General features: G+C 45.0%; 1 protein-coding gene across 1 annotated transcript in view; it reads left to right on the forward strand.

Moving 5' to 3' along the window:
• PIGK (phosphatidylinositol glycan anchor biosynthesis class K) overlaps positions 1-20,988 on the forward strand; it is a 138,373-nt gene extending 117,385 nt beyond the window's left edge. Inside the window, 1 exon segment of the mRNA XM_075320282.1 lies at positions 19,276-20,988. Within this exon segment, the coding sequence (XP_075176397.1) occupies positions 19,276-19,392 (117 nt within the window). The 3' untranslated portion in view covers positions 19,393-20,988.
• The last annotated feature ends 2,472 nt before the right edge of the window (positions 20,989-23,460 follow it).

Consider the following 23,460-nt stretch of genomic DNA (forward strand, 5'->3'; position numbering starts at 1 on the left):
AAGGATAAGGAAACTTCTCGCTTTCTTAAGGGGCCGACTTTTGTGCAAATGTTCGCCCATGAAATGCATAGACCCCCCCCCCCCCTCTCTGTCCCTCATATCCTAAAAGGAGTGAACTGGGGTTGTGCTTGGGAGACCACCACCCTAAAGCGAACCCACCAGTTCCATTGATTTTTAAGAATAGGTTGCATGTCAACATGAGCAATGACACTATCTCTGGCCATTCTATGGCTTGAATTCTGCATTTTTCACCAGTTGTCTTTGAGCTGGTGGGTAGAGGCATTCAGTTATGATGTCTCCCATACACAGCACACACAGACATATGAAGGATACCTGCTCTCCTATGTACTACATGTGCAGAAGCAGCAGCAGCCACATGGAGGATTTATACCCTCAGTACTGAGCAGTGTAGCTGTGAATCCAAACACTCGGGCAAGAGAAAACACTTACTAGACGCATCAGTGTGAAGGAAATTGTATAGCACTGCATAGTTGTGTGCCCAGCAGTAAGGTGAGAGAAAACAAACCCTGGAAAAAGCATGGATGACCTTATACAGCAATACGGAGCAGTGTAGCTGTGAATCCCAGCACTCAGGTGAGAGAAAACCGTTACTAGAAGCACCAGTATGACGTAAATTGTATAGCACTGCATAGCTGTGTGTCCAGAAGAAAGGTGAGAGAAAGCACTGGAAAACAGCAGCCACATTGAGGATGTTATGCAGCAGTGCTCAGCACTGCATCTGTGAATCCCAACAGTCAGGCAAGATAAAACACTTACTAGAAGCATCAGTATGAAGGAAATTGTATAGCACTGCATAGCTGTGTGTCCAGCAGTAAGGTGAGAGAAAACACTGGAAAAGCAGCAGCCACATGGAGGATGTTACACTGCTCAGTACTGCTGTATATCTGTGAATCCCAACACTCGGGCGAGATAAAACACTTACTAGAAGCATCAGTGTGAAGGAAATTGTATAACATTGCATACCTTTGTGCCCATCAGTAAGGTGAGAGAAAACATGAAGCAGCATGGAGGATATTATACAGCAGGACTGAGACGTGCCTATGTGAATCGAAGACTGGAGTGAGATAAACACCAACTAGAAAGCAGCACCATCTGTGTGTTTTTTTTACTCTTCATCCCCTTTCTAAAGACTTTATTAGGCAGCTGTAATCTGATCTCTATGAGCTGGCAGTCAGGCATATCTAGAACTAGATGGATTTTAATAGTATCTCAGAATAAATTATGAGTTTAGGAAGTAAGAAGTGGCTCATAGGTGGAGAAAAAAGTAGATTTTTCCATTTTAAAGTATTATAAAGTTTCTTATCACTTGTATTGTGATACTGACAATTTAAATAGTCTGTAACCAAATTTCTGTGTATCACATGTAGTACAGGCCGGGATTTATACACCCTGCGTATTTTGGGTCAGCGTCCCGCAGCTGGTTTTTGTAAGGTTATAGTTTTCTATTATATTTGTGCCATGGCAGATACGCTGTGTGCACTGATCAGGCGGTTTTTCCTCGTTACCTCGTCCCCCTCCCATTTACAGCATGACGTCTCACACATACCTTGTGGAAGAGGTGCTGCAGCTGCTTCCACCGCTCTTATTTTAGTATTCACACTGGATTCTGGGGGTACAAAGCTGTTGAACGGTGGGGGGAGGGGAGGATTAGATGCCACAACATCTGTGATTCCATATATTGCAGAGTGTCAGATTTAAAGAAAATTGTGGAGCTATTCCCTCAGTTATTCCTACTGGAAAAGTGGCTGTTGCTTTTTCGTCTTGTCGATGGGGAATGTCACTACACTGTTAGACATTGTCCAATAAGGGAGGACTTTGTAGGGAAAGCCCCTGTTGATTTGGAGGACCCTGGTCTAGTGGCTTCAGGCGGGAGTCCTGGGACCTTCCCCCGGCTCCTCTTTTGATGACCCCTAGTATATGGTACAACCATTATGCTGCTCTTTGCGGGATAAACCCGGAGAGATTCCGGACAGTCAAAAAGCATTTGCAGGGCTCCTGTCTGCAGCCACAGAAAGTGGACGTGGCCTCTAATTCTCCGTGGGTCAACTGATTTTCTAGATTTCCAAGAGGAATAACAGAGGAACCAATGTGTAAAAATTGGCAATATTCACAGATTCAGGATATCTCCATAGTGAGAGCAAATTTGATTTGGGCAACTAAGAAAAGCCCCCCCCCCCTTCAATTAAGTAAAACGGCTCTAATTAAAATGAAGGTCGATTCCTCTCCTGCCGAATAACTGCTGCAGGAATATAATATATTGTAATTACGGAGCACGCGGCGCCGAGCTCGCATCATGTGTTAAGACTTCAATTTATGCCAAAAATGTTTTTCCTTTTGATATGTGCAAAGAAATTAGATCTGGTTTGTGCCGCTGTTCTGCCCTCACCGGGGGACGCCGCCTTATTTGTTTTTTAATGTTAGTAATTCAGTAATATCGATCGGAATACAATTCCCCTGTTCTGGGGAGAGAACGAGCTCTTCTGTTGATTCAGGGGTTTTGTTTTTTTGGGTTTTTTTTCCTGAAGACAAAAAATTGATTTTATAATTTAAAAATGTATTTGCAATCTGCGCTGCTCGCTCGGGTCTGAAGATGTGATCAGTTCATTAAGGAGCATACGGGGCTCGAGCAAATGTCACAGACATGGAAAAAAACGTTTAGGAAAACTCAAATCATCTTGTTCTTAAAGGGGCGGTTCAATAGTATTCAATAGTATTCTACAAAATCAATGAATGGGCCCCGATCGCTTCAAAGTATTCATTTACCGGAGTGGCGAAGCTTCTCTGTTCTGCTCCCTACCTCCTTTGTTGGGTTTCTCGTGTCTGCTTCCATCACTGGATGTCATGTGCTGGCTGCAGGCGATCAGCGGCTGCAGCGTCATCCTCTTGGACTGATTGCCTGCGCTGCTGATTGGCTGCAGTGGTCACCAGATGTCCCCCGCCTGAAGAGGAAGTTAGGCATGCGTGTCCTACCTGGATCCTCCCAAAAATGTGAGAGGAAAATGAGGGTTGCGCCTTAAAATTCGAATATAGCTTACCGGGGGGAAGAGGGCTGGCTGTGCGGCGACTGGGTGCATTTGGGCGGCCGGGTGTCTGTGGCTGTGTGTGGGCAGCTGGGTGCCTGTGGCTGCGTGCAGGCAGCCGGGTGCTTGTCGGTGCCAGCTGCCTCTCTGTTCGGGTGGCCGGCGGCCTGTTGGCTGTCACTCTGTGCGTGCGGGGGGGTTGCTGTGCAGCAGGTGTCCCAGTGTGTTCGCGGTCACAGTTTCAAATGATGGTGCCGGGATTCAGCGCGTGCGCAGATGGAGCTCTTGGATGAGAGCTCCATCTGCGCATGTGCCGCTCCGGGCACCATTATTTGAACCGGGACCACGGACAGACTGGGACACTCACTACACCGGACTGCTTCACCACTCTGCTGCTGCCACCACAGACCCGCCATGGCTGCCAGCACAACCTCTGCCTCCTGTGACCCCACTTCACCACCACTGCTGCCCCCCTCCAGTAAGACAACACCGGACCCCAATTTTAATTTTTTTACCTTTTTTTTTTATCTCTAAATTTGTGGTGCGTCTTATAAAACAAAAAATACAGTATTTGATCCCTTGCTGATTTTGTAAGTTTGCCCACTGACAAAGACATGAACAGTCTATAATTTTAAGGGAAAGTTCATTTTAACAGTGAGAGAATATCCAAAATAAAATAAAGAAAATTACAATTTATGAATTATGTAAATTTATTTGCATTTTGCAGAGAATAATACATATTTGATCCCTTACCAACCATTAAGAGTTCTGGCCCCTACAGACCAGTTAGATGCTCCTAATCAACTTGTTACCTGCATCTCGCTATTGTAATAAGCAGTGTAGCTGAGAAAAGATTTACTAGAAAGCAGCAGCATTGAGGAAATAATCCAGCTGTAGTAAGCAAAGTATCTGAGACTCCAGCTCTGCGCTGAGAAAGCATTTACAGTGGAACCTTGGATTGAGAGTAACTTGGTTTGAGAGCGTTTTGCAAGACAAGCAAAGCTTTATACAAATTTGTAACTTGGTTTGAGAGCAATGATTTGCAATAAGAGCAAATACTCATCGCGCACACGTCCGAACCCGCTCTGGAGGTAACTTTCTGTGCATATGTACTATATACAGTATACCATTGTACAGTACAGTATATACTATACAGCATGTCTATCAATTTGCATTTGTGGATACAGTATTGTACTTTCTGCAGTATAGCACATAGCTTGTACTGTAATTTAGTTGTCTGTGCTGTATTCCTACCCCACATTTGGCTTGGTTCTGCCTTATTTTGGGGAGAATAGATTTGAGGGGTGTTTTTTGTTGTGTATTGTACTAGAATAAAGGTTGTCATATTTATACATCATTTTTTCTCTATAGTGTATCTCCCAGATACAAACAATTCCATTGTAAGCTAAAGTGCAGTTTAATTTTTTATATGCTTTTTACTGCACAGTATTTGGTATTCGTGCACTGTAATAATTTTATATGAATACAGTACATTATTTTCTATTACTATAATAAGTTTGTAGGAATACAGTAAATATTTTTGGGTTGTGGAACGAATTGTCTGCGTTTCAATTATTTCCTATGGGAAAATTTGCTTTGATATAAGAGTAACTTGGTTTAAGAGCAGACTCCCAGAATGAATTATGCTCGTAATCCAAGGTTCCACTGTACTAGAAAGCAGCAGCATTGAGGACATTATTCAGCTGTAGAAAGCATTGTAGCCAAGACTCCAGCTCTGGGCTGGGAAAACATTTACTAGAAAGCAGCAGCCCTGATCATTTCAGTTGTAAATCCAGCTCTATAGTAATAATAATAATTTATTCATTTATATAGTGCTATTAATTCCATAGCACTTTACATACATTGGCAATACTGTCCCCATTGGGGCTCACAATCTAAGGTCCCTAACTGTATGTTTGTGGAGTGTGGGAGGAAACCGGAGGAAACCCACACAAACACGGGGAGAACATACAAACTCTTTGCAGATGGTGTCCTTGGTGGGATATGACCCCAGTGCCGCAAGACTGTAGTGCTAACCACTGAGCCACCGTGAGTCAAAAATCACAAGAAAGCAGCAGCACAATCTGTGTCTGCCTCTTTTTCCCTGTGCCTCGCACTTTGCTCCTGCCCCATCTCCATAAACAGCAATAGGCAGCATCTTTTTTTGATCATTATGAATTTTAGTAATTTTTCAAGCTGAATGATGAGTTCAGGAGTCAGCAAGAAGAAGTGGTTCATAAGTGGAGAAAGAAGCTGATTTCTGTGATGAGATACATTACAAAGTTTCTTATATGCGCTTTTTATGTAAATATTTTTTAAAATTACGAGAATCAAAAATGCAGAGTTCAGACCATCCAGAAGACCGGAGATGCGGTAATTTATCGGCATAAATGTGGCGGCGCGTTTAGTTTTGCAGCAGGTCTTGACACTGTATTGAAGTGTGTTGCCACTATTATACTAAATTTTACCTATTTTAAGAAAAGGAGACAAGCCCTTTAAGGATACAGGTATAGCGTTATATATGCTACAGTTACACCTTACGGTCTATTAGTACAGACACCCCTTTAAGAGTCGGCGTGCACTTATAGTGCCTGGACGTATTGCCGCACAGTCGGCGGAGTACAGTTATTTAAAGATCCTGATATAGTGTAAGTGATCGAACTCCAGGGAGACGTAATCCTAAATCCCACACCGGAGTGTAAGAAAAACTGGGACTTCTGCCCATTCTCCGTAATCTACTCCGTCTACATAAAAAAATGAATATTTATAGGGCGGAAAAAGCATTTTTTTAGTCATTAGCTGAAGTCTTAGCTTGGCTTAGGGTAATGAGCACCGAGGCTTCCACTGCCACCGTGATAGATCGCTCCACCGACTACTGCAGCCCCGGAGCCGCGCCGCACTGTGATACCAGCCTCACATTAAACATTTTACACTGCGAGTCTAAGGGATCAGCCCCCAAATTCCCTGAATCACAACTTTACCTGGATGAATCTACCTTACCTGCTTCATTCAGCGCCCACATCATAAGTAGTAAGGCATCATACAGTCCCTATAGTCCAGCAGAATAGTGAGCGCAGCTCTGGAGTATAATACAGGATCAGTAATGTAATGTATGTACACAGTGCACCAGCAGAATAGTGAGTGCAGCTCTGGAGTGTAATACAGGAGGTAACTCAGGATCAGTACCGGATCAGTAATGTAATGTATGTACAAAGTGACTGCAAAAGCAGAATAGTGAGTGCAGCTCTGGAGTATAATACAGGATGAAACTCAGTATCAGTAATGTAATGTATGTACACAGTGACTCCACCAGCAGAATAGTGAGTGCAGCTCTGGAGCATAATACAGGATGTAACTCAGTATCAGTAATGTAATGTATGTACACAGTGACTGCACCAGCAGAATAGTGAGTGCAGCTCTGGAGTATAATACAGAATGTAATTTATGTACACAATGTCTTACTTTTATTAGCTGTAAATGTCGTCTCTTCTGTTCCTGACGGTCTTTGTTCCTATCCCCTTGGTTGTCTCTGTAGTTGCTGTACACACAGTTATGTTCGGTACCTTTATCTTTGTACAGTACGGCGCTGTCACCGGTTGCCCAGCAAGCAGTCTGAAGCTTGGCTCGCAGTTTTTCATTTTGAAGCTTTCCCATTCATTTGAACCAGTGACCGATGCTCTGCAGACATCAAAGAGCAGCGAGACACGGATCAGAGCGTCAGCGCCGGCGGACTCTGCTGTGTCGGAGAGCGTAGTCAGGGTAACTTGGTGGGCAGCCGATGAGCTACTGTACATTGTGTGGTGCTGTCCAGGGTCGCCGCTCAGAGAGAGGACGGAACTGGAGAGATTATCTTCTAATACACAGAGCAAGGATCTGTACACCGCATGTCAGCGTATGTATGATGTGACGCCAGTATATGATGTCATTGGTAGTGCACTACATTGTCTGCACCTGACTCCTTCCCAGCGTCATCGTCCATCCATCTAAGGCTAGGTTCACATTTTCGTTAAATTGTATCAGTCACAATCCGCGGCTCTGGTAAACAACGGAATCTGTCTGGCGAATTCCGTTGTGTCCCATAGACTTGTATTAGTGGCGGATTGTGACTGATGACCTTGCGTTGCATCCGCTGCGCGGCGGTTAGACGTTTTTGGATTGACCGCCGGGCGGAAACAACGCAGAATGTAACGTTTTTTGGGCCGTCAAAATTAACGCACCGCGCAGGAATCTGTAACAATCCGTCAAGCTTGTAATGTATGTCTATGGTGCTGGATTCCGTCGTAATCCATCTTAGGACGGAATCCAGCGCTGGATTCCGTCATGCTCTACTGAGCATGCCCAGCATGTTTGGCACACCCACTGGGTTGTCCCAAACACAAACGGATCATGACGGATCTGTCAAAAAACGGACGCACAGCGGATGTAATGGACGTGACGGATCAGTTTTTTCACTGGATTCCTGTGAACGAAATCCTGTGAAAAACACATCCGTTGCGTCAGTTGACATCTAAAAAACGACGGAACCGTCGCTGACGGACCTGACTGATTTAAAACATCGGAAATATGAACCTAGCTTAACTTACAAGGTGGCATATCACGTATAATGTAGTGATGCTGTCCCTAACACGATGCATTAAGCCAGTAGTGTCACAGTCAGTCCACAGCCATACAAAGTATGCCAAAGGCGGGCATTTAAGTAGAAGCAGCAATGGGAGTTTCCTAATCTCAAAACTTATTGAAACAAAAGCCAACACCAGTGGTGGGTGCACACCCCCCCCCCCCCCAAAATATCAATGCTTCAATAACTTGCCATGAGGCTTTGAGCATCAATCACAGCTGATAACTCCACTTGTGACCAGCAGGCGGTGTCGTTATATGCGGAGATATGGCGTCCCACTCTTCTTGAGCTTCTCATTGAGCCAGATCAGATCTCATACTTTGCACTGACGAGGAACAATCATCCCAAAACACTGTGTCTGCAAAATTGAGGTTTTGATCTGGTATAAATCCTAGATCATATGAAAAGACTTGTTAAAGGGCCACTTTTGACTTTTAAGATTGCTACTTCAAATAGGTAGCACTAGAGTTCATCTCCTTCCTTCTTGAAGAGACAATTTGACTCTCCTTGAGGACACGGCCCTCGGGTTATTGAGGTTCTGGGGTACAGATTTACAGCCTCTACACGGCGACTCAGCTGATTCCATAGGTTTTCTATGGAATTCAGGTCTGGAGAAAGTGCAGCCACTCCATTTTAGGTCCCACAGTCTCCAGCAGCCGTTCTCTAATGATGTGACCTTGATTAGTTGGAGCATTGTCATCTATGAAGATGAGATTAGGCCAGTGTTGTTCCTGCAGAGGCGCAATGACTGGATTAGTGATGTTATTCCAGTAGTAGGGGCTGTCACTGCACCATTCACTCTGTGTAGGGCCATTCTGTACTGACGTGACACACCGGCCCCCACTGTGACACCACCAAAGGCTCGTCTGGTGACAGCCGTGGCTGATGCATAGCGCTCTCCTGGACGTCTCCATCATCGTTGGCGGCCATCATTTCTGCTCATCGTGAATCGACTTCTATCAGTGACCATCACTGAGGCCACTGATCCCTCATCCAGTGTAGATGACATCTGTGCCTAATGGTGTGGTCAAGTACCTTGCAGGTTGTGTAGTCAGCAGACTACGCTGATGTAAACTGTTTCGATTGGTCTGACGTGACACTTAGTGCCTCTCACCTCCCTTATGTGCCTGGAGTTGTGTGACATTCATCATCCGGTACATTAAGGTATTGTTCACAATGAAGCTTCCATCCGTGTGGGCAGAGGACGCCCACTTCTCTGCCTTTCTGTGACTCTTCCAGTCTCTCTGTGTCTCTGTACAACCTGCTGGTGACACTCTAAGCTCAGTGGTAACTACCTCCTGCTTGAAACCTCACAATGGCGCGGTGCTGCTGATCAATTGTAAGGGGTCGTCTTGGTCTCATGATGTCAGAATGTAACCAGCGTGATGAGGAGGACGGTTTAATAACAATTCTAACTGAACCCAGAAATGTATAAAGGGATTCGAGGATCAAACACCTGTTGTGAATTTTGCCATTAAGCTCCTTGTTAGAGAAGAGAAAGTTGTGCAAAAACTCCTGCAACATTGAACAGTTGGACCTTAGTATCTAAAAGGATCAGAATGTTATCGTTCTTTTACAATGTAAGTTATTAAATGACGGCTTGGTGGGTCACTGCCGGCCCCTGCCCTCCACACCTCGCTGCAGATTGCAGGCAGCAGGACGCGATGCCCGGGTATTAGGCTATGTGCGCACTAGAAATGTGAAGTTTCTCAAGAAAATTTCTTGAGAAACTTCTGGGAGTGAAAGATTTCCGGACCTCCGGAAAAAATCGGCACCAAATCCGCATGCGGATTTGCCGCGAATTTGCCGCGATTTCCCCGCGGGTGGTTCCCTGCGGATATTGCAGGCTGTACTGCCGAAATCCGCAGGGTACCTGCGGAAAAGAATTGACATGCTCATTTTCTCAAGAAATTTTCTCGTGAAATTCTTCTCAAGGAAATTTCTTGAGAAAAATCCGCACAGTGCGCACAGCTATTTTTTTTTCCTCATAGAATTTGCTGGGAAATGTCTGCACAAAGATTGCAGACATTTCTCAAGAAATTTCCGCGGCAAATCCGCGGGTAAATCCGCGGGTAAAACGCACTAGTGCGCACAGAGCCTTAGGGCTGCAGATTGCAGGCAGCAGGACGCGATGCCCGGGTATTAGGGCTGCAGATTGCAGGTGCCAGAACTTGGTGCCTGGGTGTTGGGGCTGCAGGTGGCAGGACGTGGTGCCTGGGTGTTAGGGCTGCAGGTGGCAGGACGTGGTGCCTGGGTTTTAGGGCTGCAGGTGGCAGGACGTGGTGCCTGGGTGTTAGGGCTGCAGGTGGCAGGACGTGGTGCCTGGGTGTTAGGGCTGCAGGTGGCAGGACGTGGTGTCTGGGTGTTAGGGCTGCAGGTGGCAGGACGTGGTGCCTGGGTGTTAGGGCTGCAGGTGGCAGGACGTGGTGTCTGGGTGTTAGGGCTGCAGGTGGCAGGACGTGGTGCCTGGGTGTTAGGGCTGCAGGTGGCAGGACGTGGTGTCTGGGTGTTAGGGCTGCAGGTGGCAGGACGTGGTGCCTGGGTGTTAGGGCTGCAGATTGCAGGTGCCAGAACTTGGAGCCAGGGTGTTAGGGCTGCAGGTGGCAGGAAGTGGTGTCTGGGTGTTAGGGCTGCAGGTGGCAGGACGTGGTGTCTGGGTGTTAGGGCTGCAGGTGGCAGGACGTGGTGTCTGGGTGTTAGGGCTGCAGATTCCAGGCGGCAGGGGGATCTCTATGCAGATGTCAGTGCCTCGTAAAGACCGGCATGATGTACAGAACCTGCACACATTACCAGTGATGTACTGGGACACGAGGCTGAACATAGCGAGGTGAATGCGCCATTACTATTTAATGAATGTTTATTGTAAGAGAAGCAGGAAAGTTCATAGGTGGCGCGAGGATAAATGTAGCAATAACCAAACAGCCGCCTGTGCGCTGCATGCCGGATCCAGAAAGTCGTAACACAGCCATAGACCAGCGCCACCATCAATCTGACCGCAACCCAGGACCTATAGCTATGTCTCCTGCCGTAGACTGTCCTCCAAATCCTATACCGCGGAGAGATGGACACTAAAATGTTTACATCTAGAAAGTGTTTATAACTTTTATTCACACCTTTAAAAACAAGACCTCCTGATGACAGTAACTCTCACTACGCGTTTCCAGCCATCGTGTATATGCGGTTGTTATTGTTGCCCATTTACTTTCTCCAGTGAAGTTCTAAAAACCACAACGCATGAAAAAAACCCGTAAAAAGTGACGTTCTTCCCTTGATGCAAATTTCTCTTGGAATCTCCAAACCTTTGTATTGTCAGAAAGTTGTAGAAAAATGTGTAAAACATCGAACCAAAGCTGAAAATTGCATAAAAAATGTGGGAACTTTTAGCTTAAAAGCCATTTATCATAGATTTGCAGTAAAGAATAGTTGTAAACGTGACCATCTATCGGTAATGTCACAGCGAGGGGGTCCTTTCTGTTTGATCGGATTCTATTAGTATCCCGGGTGCTATGTTGCTCACTGTCCGAAATCCATCATTCAGATCTGGGCATATATATAATATATTATATTATATGTATGTATATAATTTATTTATTTTTAAATTACCAGAATGCTGTGAGACAGGACAAGAATGTGTTTTTTTTTCTCCCAAATGATCTGTCAGTTTTTTGGCAGAGAATTAAACAATTATAAAAAAATAAAATTACCTTTTCATTTCCATACTGCAATCTGTATTAAAAAAATAAAAATTTTGTAGTTTTCTCACTCACTGGCTACTGGGGCATTTTTAGATTCTACCTTCCTGTTGTATCAGGAAATTCACATGTACATTAGCAGCAATGAACAGAATATGACCAAATATTTTATATTGAGGCATCTAATGAGCATGTGCAAAGGTTACAGTGAGGGGAGGGGAAGGAGGTGTGCTGTGATATCACCTACTGTGACTGGAGTTTATCTAGTGTTATAAATAGAGGTCTTATCATTCGTACAGGAGAGGGAGGAGGTGAGCTGTGATATCATTTATTGTGAATGGTGGATCCCTTATCTACTGTATATAGAGGCGTTATCAGCCATTGTACAGGAGGAGGAGAAGGTGAGCTGTGACATCACCTATTGTGAATGGTGGATCCTGGGTTTTCAGTTGTATATAGAGGTGTTGCTTGTTGTTGTGATCTTGCCACTGATGATAATGAACCTGTTGAAAACTCTTCCTGAAAGGACAGGAATGGAGTCTAGTAAAGCCCCAGTGCCCACTGTGAATATTTTAAGTTTACTAAATTTAATTTTTAATAAAGAATGTGACATGGAAACAAACAAAAAATAGTTTTTAAAATACACATAGCACAAACCTTTGACGTCGCTTTCCCTTTCCAGGCGCGCTCTGCCGCATTTTATCATCCAGCTTCGCTGTAAATGACTGTTTACCGGGGTCAGGTGCTTCTCGTGTGAAGCTTTGTCTCCGCTCCAGCATAGGAAAGATTGATGGAGCGATTGCTGCAGACATTGGGGTAATGGCTGGAGTCTAGAGGAGGGGGCTTTTCTGCAGCGTGGGTTCGTCTCAGCCATACACTTTTACTTACATAAGATCCTTAGCCACAACCGGCAGCGTCTGATGGAGATGTCTGGAGTCTAGATGATAGTGCATCTGGCTAGAAGTATTACTTTACACTGCAGCTCCTTTCCCCTAAGAATTACTCCTTCCATAGATTGACGAAGAGGACTCATCTGCTCCTCTATTAGATTATGTATTGTCCCTTGCTGGTTGGGACCCAGTGTCCATGTGTTGGCATAATATAACCCAATGTAGATGTGATTACCAGTAGCGCAACACCCAAAAATATTGCAGATGCTGCAACTTATTAGTAAAATTCTTCTTGCCCAGTGGTGAAAGTGTTAAAGGACACTGGTCTAGCACCCAGGTTGTTACGCCGTGGCAGCTAGAGCAGGGGACGGCAAACTGCCCCACCCAGCAATTGAATACCGGTAACCTAAGCACCTCTGGCATCTATAAGGTCCCCGCGACGTGATATAATGTCCTTCATGCAGCTGCTGCTTTCTAGAAACTGTTTTATTTCATTCTAGCGCTGGATTCACAGTTACACTGCTCATGATGTTGTAATGGATTCACAGTTGCACTGCTCATGATGTTGTGATGGATTCACAGTTACACTGCTCATTATGTTGTAATGGATTCACAGTTGCACTGCTCATGGTGTTGTGATGGATTCACAGTTGCACTGCTCATGGTGTTGTGATGGATTCACAGTTGCACTGCTCATGGTGTTGTGATGGATTCACAGTTGCACTGCTCATGGTGTTGTGATGGATTCACAGTTACACTGCTCATGGTGTTGTGATGGATTCACAGTTGCACTGCTCATGCTGTTGTGATGGATTCACAGTTACACTGCTCATGGTGTTGTGATGAATTCACAGTTACACTGCTCATGGTGTTGTGATGGATTCACAGTTACACTGCTCATGGTGTTGTGATGGATTCACAGTGAGGCTATGTGCGCACTTGTGCGCTCTGCACCGCACCTAAAAGGTGCGCTTCAGAGCGCAGCTGAAAAGCTCCGTTCTGAAGCGCATGGTCCCGGCAGAGAACGTGCGCTCTGCATGCTGCCTCTCCCTATAGACAGCATGCAAACCGCACAGAAGAAGTGACATGTCACTTCTTAGAACGCACGCTTCGGGCAGCAGCCGAAACGCTGCGTTCTAATATGCCACGTGCGCACGGCTCCTGCACAATCTCCATAGACTGTGCAGGGGACGCAGGACGCATGCAGTTACGCTGCGCTGCAGATCACAGCATAACTGCATGTAATACGCACACGTGCGCACATAGCCTTACACTGCTCATGGTGTGATGGATTCACTGTTACACTGCTCATGGTCTTGTGATGGATTCACAGTTGCACTGCTCATTATGTTGTAATGGATTCAGTTACACTGATCATGGTGTTGTGATGGATTCACAGTTACACCGCTCATTATGTTGTAATGGATTCACAGTTACACTGCTCATTATGTTGTAATGGATTCACAGTTACACTGCTCATGGTGTTGTGATGGATTCACAGTTACACTGCTCATGGTGTTGTGATGGATTCACAGTTACACTGCTCATGATGTTGTAATGGATTCACAGTTACACTGCTCATGGTGTTGTGATGGATTCACAGTTACACTGCTCATGATGTTGTAATGGATTCACAGTTACACTGCTCATGGTGTTGTGATGGATTCACAGTTACACTGCTCATGGTGTTGTGATGGATTCACAGTTACACTGCTCATGATGTTGTAATGGATTCACAGTTACACTGCTCATGGTGTTGTGATGGATTCACAGTTACACTGCTCATGGTGTTGTGATGGATTCACAGTTACACTGCTCATGGTGTTGTGATGGATTCACAGTTACACTGCTCATGATGTTGTAATGGATTCACAGTTACATTGCTCATTGCTCATGGTGTTGTGATGGATTCACAGTTACACTGCTCATGATGTTGTGATGGATTCACAGTTACACTGCTCATGGTGTTGTGATGGATTCACAGTTACACTGCTCATGGTGTTGTGATGGATTCACAGTTGCACTGCTCATTATGTTGTAATGGATTCAGTTACACTGATCATGGTGTTGTGATGGATTCACAGTTACACCGCTCATTATGTTGTAATGGATTCACAGTTACACTGCTCATTATGTTGTAATGGATTCACAGTTACACTGCTCATGGTGTTGTGATGGATTCACAGTTACACTGCTCATGGTGTTGTGATGGATTCACAGTTACACTGCTCATGATGTTGTAATGGATTCACAGTTACACTGCTCATGGTGTTGTGATGGATTCACAGTTACACTGCTCATGATGTTGTAATGGATTCACAGTTACACTGCTCATGGTGTTGTGATGGATTCACAGTTACACTGCTCATGGTGTTGTGATGGATTCACAGTTACACTGCTCATGGTGTTGTGATGGATTCACAGTTACACTGCTCATGGTGTTGTGATGGATTCACAGTTACACTGCTCATGGTGTTGTGGTGAACAGTGTAAATGATAAAAAGTGCCCTGGGTGCCGGCATTCAATTTCCGACTAAGTTCATAGGAATCTGGACTGACTGTCGTAGATAAGACATGGACACCAGATCTGGGTCCTGGGAATCTTTTTGCTCATGTGTAGTCAAGGAGGATAAATTCAGAGTTTAAAGAACGGAAGACCAAATATTGAGCTGAAATCAAAGCCATATCGTGAGAATTGCCCTTTTTTATGGGGGTACTAAAAAAGAATGACGTCTAACATTTGGTGATGTGACGGCTCTACATAAAAACCATCAGTCTTTTTCACTTCCAGGTAAATCTTTATCATTCAGATCTGCCAATATTTTGTATTATTTGTTGCCTTCTTTGACCATTTCCCCCCTAATTTTTGGTGGTCCCCTTTCTCGTATGAGGCTTTTTCTTGCTAGCTGTTGCTGCAGCAGACTGGCATTGAGTGCTCTCGTGTAGGATATAATTTTTCTCATTAGTAATCAAGGTATAAATGGCAGAAGGGTCACGAGATGACGACTCATGGACTCCTGGCCAAGACATTTATTTTATTTGTATGTTTTTTGGAAGATGCTTAATAGTCTGTAGTGGACCATGAATGATAATCGGTCATCCAGGATTTGGTCACCTCTCTCCTGGGTGCAGCTGTTACTCGTACCGAGGAGTTAAGTGTCCTCACTTCTGTCTCGCTGCCTCCTCATTAATCTTATGCTTTTTTTTTTTTTTTTTTTTCTTTTAACACATTTCATGTCATAAGAAAAAGCCTAAATTTGTTTTCACCGGGCGGATTATCGCATTTGATCTTCACGAGCTGCGGAGAGGTCTCATCTCCATCCATCTTCCACTGATGACTGAAATAGGGGCAGATTTAGTGAATAAACAGAAAACTTTTTTATTTTTTAATTACGCAGCGGTTCCCAGGCTAAGTGCACACAGCACCTTGTTTTGCGAGATTTCATTATGTGCGTGCTGCTCTTCAGTCGCCATTAGACAGGAGAGGTGAACGCTGAATTGTCACAATATCCCTAACGGAAGCAGAGAAGTAATGTAGCGGAGGAACCGTCAAGTGTGGAGCGCAGGGAGCCGCACCGCCCCAGAAAACCGCAGAGTAGTTGATAGTAAAGGGCAACTCCAGACAAATCTTAAAGCCTACCTGTAGTTTTTCAGAATACGCAGTTGTGTATACATGAGTACACAATTTATGGCCATTATGTGCCTTGTAGCCTGCATTTTTCTCACATTTTCAGTTGTCTCTGAGCTAGTGAATGGAGACGAGACGAGACTAGCTGCTATGATGTTTACCATTCACAGCACACAGACACAGGAGCGCAGGAATCCTGATGTCTATGTAGCACATGTTCAGAAGCAGCAGCAGCATGGAGGACATTATGCAGCAATACTGAGCAGTGGAGCTGTGAATACTTTTGTGGAGTGAGATAAAACACTTACAAAGCTGCAGTAGGAAGGAGGACGTTCTAGAGCAGCGTACCTAAGAATCCAGCCCTGAGATGAGACGAAACTCAGTAAAAAGCTGCAGCAGCATGGAGGACATTATACAGTATGTCCACCGCCATTATCTTGAGAACGGCGGCAGCTATAGGCATAGAAGTGGTGTCTAGGTATAGTAAAGTAGCCATGTGCTACACAATGAAACCACCTATAGCGCCACCTGGTGGAAAACAACGGAGCTAGCATTTTTATCTCGAAAACAGAACAAGATAGAGAAAAAAAAGTGAATTAAATTGTAGGGCATCAACAATTCAATACGAATCGACACCTTGCCTATGATATGAAACCCATGACCAACCCTCCCCCCCCCAATAAAAACATTGAATGCTGGTCACGCATATGGCGCTCATTTAACTTTGATGCTCAAAGTGGCCCCCGTCAGCTGCAATGCACATCTGGACTCTGCACAGCATACTGTGTCTTGCTGCACGTTGTGCAATATGGTAGGTGACACGTTTGCACAAGCATCTGTGATACGTCGTCGTAGGTCCTGCAATGTTGGTGGAGGGGTCGCATACACCTGCTGTTTGATGTGACCTCACAGAAAGAAGTCCAATGGGGTCAGGTCAGGTGAGCGTGGAGGCCACTCCACACAGCCACCATACCCACTGACTTGTAGGAAGGTCTCCATGTGGTATTGCTTCACGTCCGCAGCCTTGTGAGTTTTACACGTTCTAATCATAGCATTTCTGTATGCAAGGTGTCGATTCGTATTGAATTGATGATGCCCTACAACTTGTAATTCACTTTTTTTTCTCTATCTCGTTCTGTTTTCGAGATAAAAATGCTAACTCCGTTGTTTTCCACGAGGTGGCGCTATAGGTGGTTTCATTGTGTAGCACATGGCTACTTTACTATACCTAGACACCACTTCTATGCCTATAGCTGCCGCCGTTCTCAAGTTAATGGCGGTGGACACACTGTAGAGCAGTGTACCTGAGAATCCAGCCAGCACTGGGATGAGATGAAACTCAGTAAAAAGCGGCAGCATTATGTAGGATATTATGCAGCAATGCTGAGCAGTGTATCTATGAATACTTCTGTGGAGTGAGCTACTTAGTAGAAAGTTGCAGTAGCATGGAGGACATTATCCAGCCCTAAGATGAGACAAAAGTCAGCAAAATGCAGCAGCAGCATCATGGAGGATATTATACAGAGCAGTGTATCTGTCAATACTTCCGTGGAGTGAAATACTTAGTAGAAAGCTACAGCACAGCATGTTGAACCGTATAGAGCAGTGTACCTGAGAATCCAGCTCTGGGGTGAGACAAATCTCAGTAAAAAGCTGCAGCGGCATGGAGGATATTATGCAGCAATACTGAGCAGTGTAGCTGTGACTTGAGCTCAGGGGAAAGAACATACTCTGAGTAAAAAGCATCAGCAGCACGGAGGACATTATACAGCAGATGGACTATTTATCCAGCTCTTAGGTGAGAGAAAACACTTACTTGAAATCAGCATCTTGGCGGACATTATACAGCAGCACTGGGGGGAGATTAGACATTTAGTAGAAATAGTTAGTGTTACTCTGCTCCATCCTCCTCCTCCTCCCGATCAAAAAAATCTTCTATAGAGAGGTTGTATTCTGTTCCCTCACTGTGTAGTGCTTTCTGACAGAGTGAATACTGAGTTCAGGAGGCAGGAGAGGAGTGAAGTGGCTCATAAGTGGAGAAAGAGCAGATACCTCTCATAGGACACATTACAAAGTCTCTCATTTGGTTTTATTATTGGATTATGCATTGTATGTTGAAACCAACAACAATCATTCATTTCTTAGTGCATTTTTCATACTCCGGATGTTTGGGGTTTTTTTGCTTCCTCAGTGTACCAGATCATCAATCATGATTTTGCTCTTTTGGGTCAAATGTAAATAAATTCTGTTTAGTCACCGCTCTGAAATGAGCTGCAGCGCTGCGAGGTCCCCAGCAAAAAGCATCCTAGGGTCTTTTACCTCCATCCCACACGCGCATCTTTCTTTTAGTTACATAGCGCCTCCATAGTTTGTGGCAGTGTACATAGTCATTTTGAATTTCCTGTTCTCAGATAAGGGAAACTGCTGAAAACAAACTGAGGCCCATGTCAATCAGTATGTTTTCAAAATGTTGGAGGAACCAGGAGTATGTGTGGAGCGAACTCCACGCCGGTGACCATGGTGCGGTATAAGCCCAGGACACCGGAGCAGCGGAAACCGCTGGACTGAGCTGTCAAGAAGGATCAAACTACATAGTCAGCGAGCTCTAAACTACTAAATTGCACTGTTGGCGAACTCTATTCTATTAAATCAGTGTCGTTAAGCTCTATACTACTAAATCGCAGTGTCGGCAAGCTCCATCCTACTAAATCGCAGTGTCGGCAAGCTCCATCCTACTAAATCGCAGTGTCGGCAAGCTCCATCCTACTAAATCGCAGTGTCGGCGATCTCCATCCTACTAAATCGCAGTGTCGGCAAGCTCCATCCTACTAAATCGCAGTGTCGGCAAGCTCCATCCTACTAAATCGCAGTGTCGGCGATCTCTATTCTATTAAATCACAGTGTCGGCGATCTCTATACTACTAAATTGCAGCTTCAGCGAGCTCTATCCTACTAAATCACTGTGTCGTTGAGCTCTATACTACTATATCGCAGTGTCTGCAAGCTCCATCCTACTGAATCGTAGTGTTGGTGATCTCTATTCTACTAAATCACAGTGTCGTTGAGCTCTATACTACTATATCGCAATGTCGTTGAGCTCTATACTACTAAATCGCAGTGTTGTTGAGCTCCATCCTACTAAATCACTGTGTCGTTGAGCTCTATACTAGTATATCGCAGTGTCTGCGAGCTCCATCCTACTGAATCGTAGTGTTGGTGAGCTCTATACTACTATATCGCAGTGTCTGCGAGCTCCATCCTACTGAATCGTAGTGTTGGTGATCTCTATTCTACTCAATCGCAGTGTCGTTGAGCTCTATACTAGGTACCACAGATGTAATTCACGGTGGGTGTTTCTCTGCCTAAAATGTATTAAAATTGTCTTTTTTTTTTTGTTGTTTTCCAGAAACCAAAAGCAAAGGAATGGCACCCACCCGGGGGGTTTATCCTTGGCCTCTGGGCGCTGATTCTTCTCGTCTTCTTCAAAACCTACGGCCTGAAACACATGAAGCACGTATTCTAGAGGAGCCCGATGGCCACGGAGAGCACTGCACCGATATCTCCGACCCTGTCTGCTCCTTTTTCATATAGGAGCAAAACTGAAGCGGAAAGTGAAAAAGACAAGTTGCAAAATTGGCGAGACTGAGAGGCCTCCAACACCTAACATGAATGGATCACTTTACGGGTGGAAGTGATAACATCAATAGTTCGGCCTCCAAAATAGTCGTTTTTATTGATACTTTCCCTTTAAGGCAGTGAAGCATAATTTATTGTGTACAGTTGTGATATAGAGGATAAGTGTATGGGATCGGCCCCGTCCCCCTCGCAATTTATAAGTCAATTACAAGGCTTTATGGGTACTGGATTGGCCCTCGCACCAGAGACGACGTCTTTTCTACCTTTCTGTACATTTCCACGCTGTTGGCACGCCGCGCCCAGAGCTTTCTCAGCAGAAACAAAAATAGAAATATTGATTTATCATGCTAAGTACAGCATTTCAGATCAATCCAGAACCCGAGGTAATTATGTATCTAGGAACTGGCGAGCAATTAGAATTTAAAGCAAGACTTAGCCGCCCGTGGAAAACCTCATTTGATTTATTCGCTGCTCATCAAACCCCAATGTCCAGCGCGTTTTGCCTCCTCAAGCATTTTTCCCTGCTTCTATTTGCTTTTAGTGCGATCCTCTGGTTTTCCAGTGCAAACAGTGCAGCCTGTAAAAAGGTGAAAGAAGATGCTGAATCCGCAAGGACAGAACCCAAGGGCAGCAAAGTGCCGCCATGTGAACAATCCATGAGCCGGCGCGGTGAGCCGGGCACATGGGGCAGTCCGGCTGCGGGGCTCCGCCAGTTCTACCTTCAGGTGTTTAATTTTTGGGAAAATAAACTGGGATTAGGTTCATTCTGTGGTTTTTTTGTTTTATTGCAGTTTCATGAAATGTGTTCTTGTGTCTCTGGGCTACTTCTTGTAAGAACCAACCCAACGATAATGTCGTCTATGCGGCACGGCCTGAATTACCGTATTTTTTGGATTATAAAGATGCACTTTTCCTCCCAAAAATTTGGGAGAAAAATGAGGTGTTCATCTTATAATGCGAATGTAGGTTACCAGGAGGTGAAGAATGAGCACTGTGCTGGCGGCGGTGTGGAAGAAGAGATGCTCTGTCGGCGGTGCGGGCTTCAAATAATGGCACCTGTGCTCATATGGAACTCTCACCAAGTTCTGATCTGCACGCGCACCGCCTCTGGCCCATTGAGCCTCCCAACAGCGGACTTAAGGAAAATGGCGCCCGTAGGTGGTGCATGTGCAGATCTCTGCTTGTCATTGAGCCGAGAGCTCAATCAGCGCATGCGCCGACTCCGTACACCATTTCTTTAAAGCCAGCACCGCCGAAAGAGCATGTGTTACACCAGCTGCACCGTTGTGCTCCACACAGCCAGCACGGCCCGACTGCTGCCAGGATAGTTGCTGCCGCAGTTGGACGGCAGCGATTTCTCCCAACATCCCAATACAGGAGGCCCAAATGAGTGTGTGTCGGGAGGTGGTGATGAGCAGCAGACAGACACCTCTGCAGCGTTTTTTTCCATGTAAAAATAAAAATTGACATGTCCAAAGTGCAACATGCCTGACCTTTCTTCTTTCCCCTGAGTTCCAATCTGTACCAGGTCTAAAGGGTGCGTTACACGCTGCGACATCGCTAGCGATCTCGTTAGCTATGTAACACGCCAGATCGCACATAAGATTTGCCGAGATCGCGCATGTGACCGGCATTACAAAAAATGACCTATGTGCGATCTCGGCAAATCTTATCTGCGATCTGGCAGTGTGTAAAGCACCCTTAACTCCGCTAAAATCCCTAAATCAGCCACCATAAATGGCGCTATACTACACTGTCCCTATGTGAACGGAGTCAGCGCTTTCCTCTTCAAAGAAACATTTATGACACGGAGAGAAAATTTCGGCAATTTATTTACAGAAGGATCAGAAGATTAACCAAAATATATTATGAAAAAAGTCACAACAAAAAAAACAATCCTGTGAAGTCGAAACGTTGCGAGTTTCCGAGAAAGTGCCGCATTCAGTAAGAAAGGACTCGTAGAAAAGTACTGGACGGTTCTCGACGTCAGTCACAGGAGACTCCATTTTATACATTTTCCAGTTTTTGCTTCCTTCATTTCAACGCTTTTCAAGAGAAACTTAGGTCCAGTTATGTTGGACGAGCAACCGGATCCAGGAAAAAGTGCTGAATGTGGACCCGTCCCCAACCGGAGGCGCTGAACCAGCCACATGTCAATGCAGTAGAGGCTCAAAGGACACACACAACAAATACCACATTTACACTTATTACTCCTTCACACCAAATGTTTCTTTGTGTTTTTGCACCCTTGTAAACAGAAAAAAAACCCCTCAATTTCAAAGTTTTTTTTTTCCCTTAAATTATTTTTGTTTGCGTTTTTATATCCATTACATTTATAAATGCATTTATTTAATGCTGTTTTTTAAGCCAAAAACTCCTGGAAAAGAAAAGAAAAAAATCCCGAGCACGCGGAAAAGTTCAGTGCCATCTGTAGATGAAGCTGAACGGCTGCAGATTCCACCACAGTCCGGCAGAAATCCTGACCCCACAGTAAAGGGAACAGTATGGACGGCGTTCACACGTCGGGGAAAATTGGTGATGAATCGGCAACAAATCCACAGACACGATCCACGTGTCACTTGCGGATTGTGACTGGGATTTGAAAACCTCATTTACTTGTAGTGGACTGGTAAGTGTTGTACCGGCAAACATGGCCTGAAAATTGACTGCCTGCATCCTCCACTAGGGGGCGATCAAGAGCCTACTGCACATGCTGTGATTGAGTTTAAGCTTTGGAATTACCTCCATTTCTGAATTGGTCACTAATACTATGTGGTCTCTGCACTTAGGATATTCCCTGCTTGTTAGGAAAACTCTGACAAATTGACGATGAACCGATGGGAATCCAACAATCCACAATGTGCGAGTGAACAAGATCCTAGGTACTGATGTTGACCACAGCACTTCTGCAGCAGATTACACTGTGTAGATTTAAGGGTTCACTTACTTTGTCTTTCTACACTTTGTATGTATAATGTGTGTACTTCCGGTGTGTAGCAGCCTGAGGAGGTGACTCCGTGATCTCTGACTGTACCCTTCAGGCTGCTTTCACACTACGTTTTTTTCAACATGCGTCCTGAACGGTTTTTTTATCACAAAAACGGATCCAGTGCAAATACGTTTTCATTTCAATGCATTTGCAATGGACTCGCGTCAACATGAATTATAGTGAGGATCCAGCGACTTGCAGTTTAACTTTTTTCAAAAACGCTATTTGTAGCGTTTTTGAGCTACGTCCAAATACTGCAAATTGCTGGATCCTAACTATACTGCACGCGAACGTATGTGAACGCTGGCATGCTGATAGACAGGATCCTGCTTGCTCTACTGAGCATGCCCAGAAACCAGCCTGGTGTGATCAGTCCCTCTCTCCCCCGCCTGATAGCTGCGGAGGCTTGTAACTAAGGTAAACATCGGGTAACTTGCTTGGATACCCGATGTTTACCTTGGTTACGTGTGCAGGGAGCCCGGCTCCTAGCAGCTGCAGACGCTCGTAACTAAGGTAAATATCGGGTATCCAAGCAAGTTACCCGATGTTTACCTTGGTTACGTGTGCAGGGAGCCCGGCTCCTAGCAGCTGCAGGCGCTCGTAACCAAGGTAAATATCGGGTATCCAAGCAAGTTACCCGATTTTTACCTTGGTTACGAGCCTCCGCAGCTGTCAGATGCCAGCTCCCAGTCTGTCACGTTCAGTTCCCCTCACTCCTGATCACATGACTCCAATGCCCGCCCATAAACGTCAAGTAACAGGATCCTGCAAAATAACACTTGCGTTTGCATGCATTTTTCTTTATAAAAACTGAATCCGCTTTTACAGCAAAAAAAGTTCATGACGCATGTTAAAAAAAAAACGTAGTGTGAAAGCAGCCTTAGATGTGTGCAAGTCTATATGGGAGCAGAGAAGAAAAGAAGACCCAGGATCACCTAGTACAGGTGCTCAGGAAAAAAAGGGGAG

Source organism: Anomaloglossus baeobatrachus, chromosome 8, assembly GCF_048569485.1.
Source record: "Anomaloglossus baeobatrachus isolate aAnoBae1 chromosome 8, aAnoBae1.hap1, whole genome shotgun sequence".
NCBI lineage: Eukaryota > Metazoa > Chordata > Amphibia > Anura > Aromobatidae > Anomaloglossus > Anomaloglossus baeobatrachus.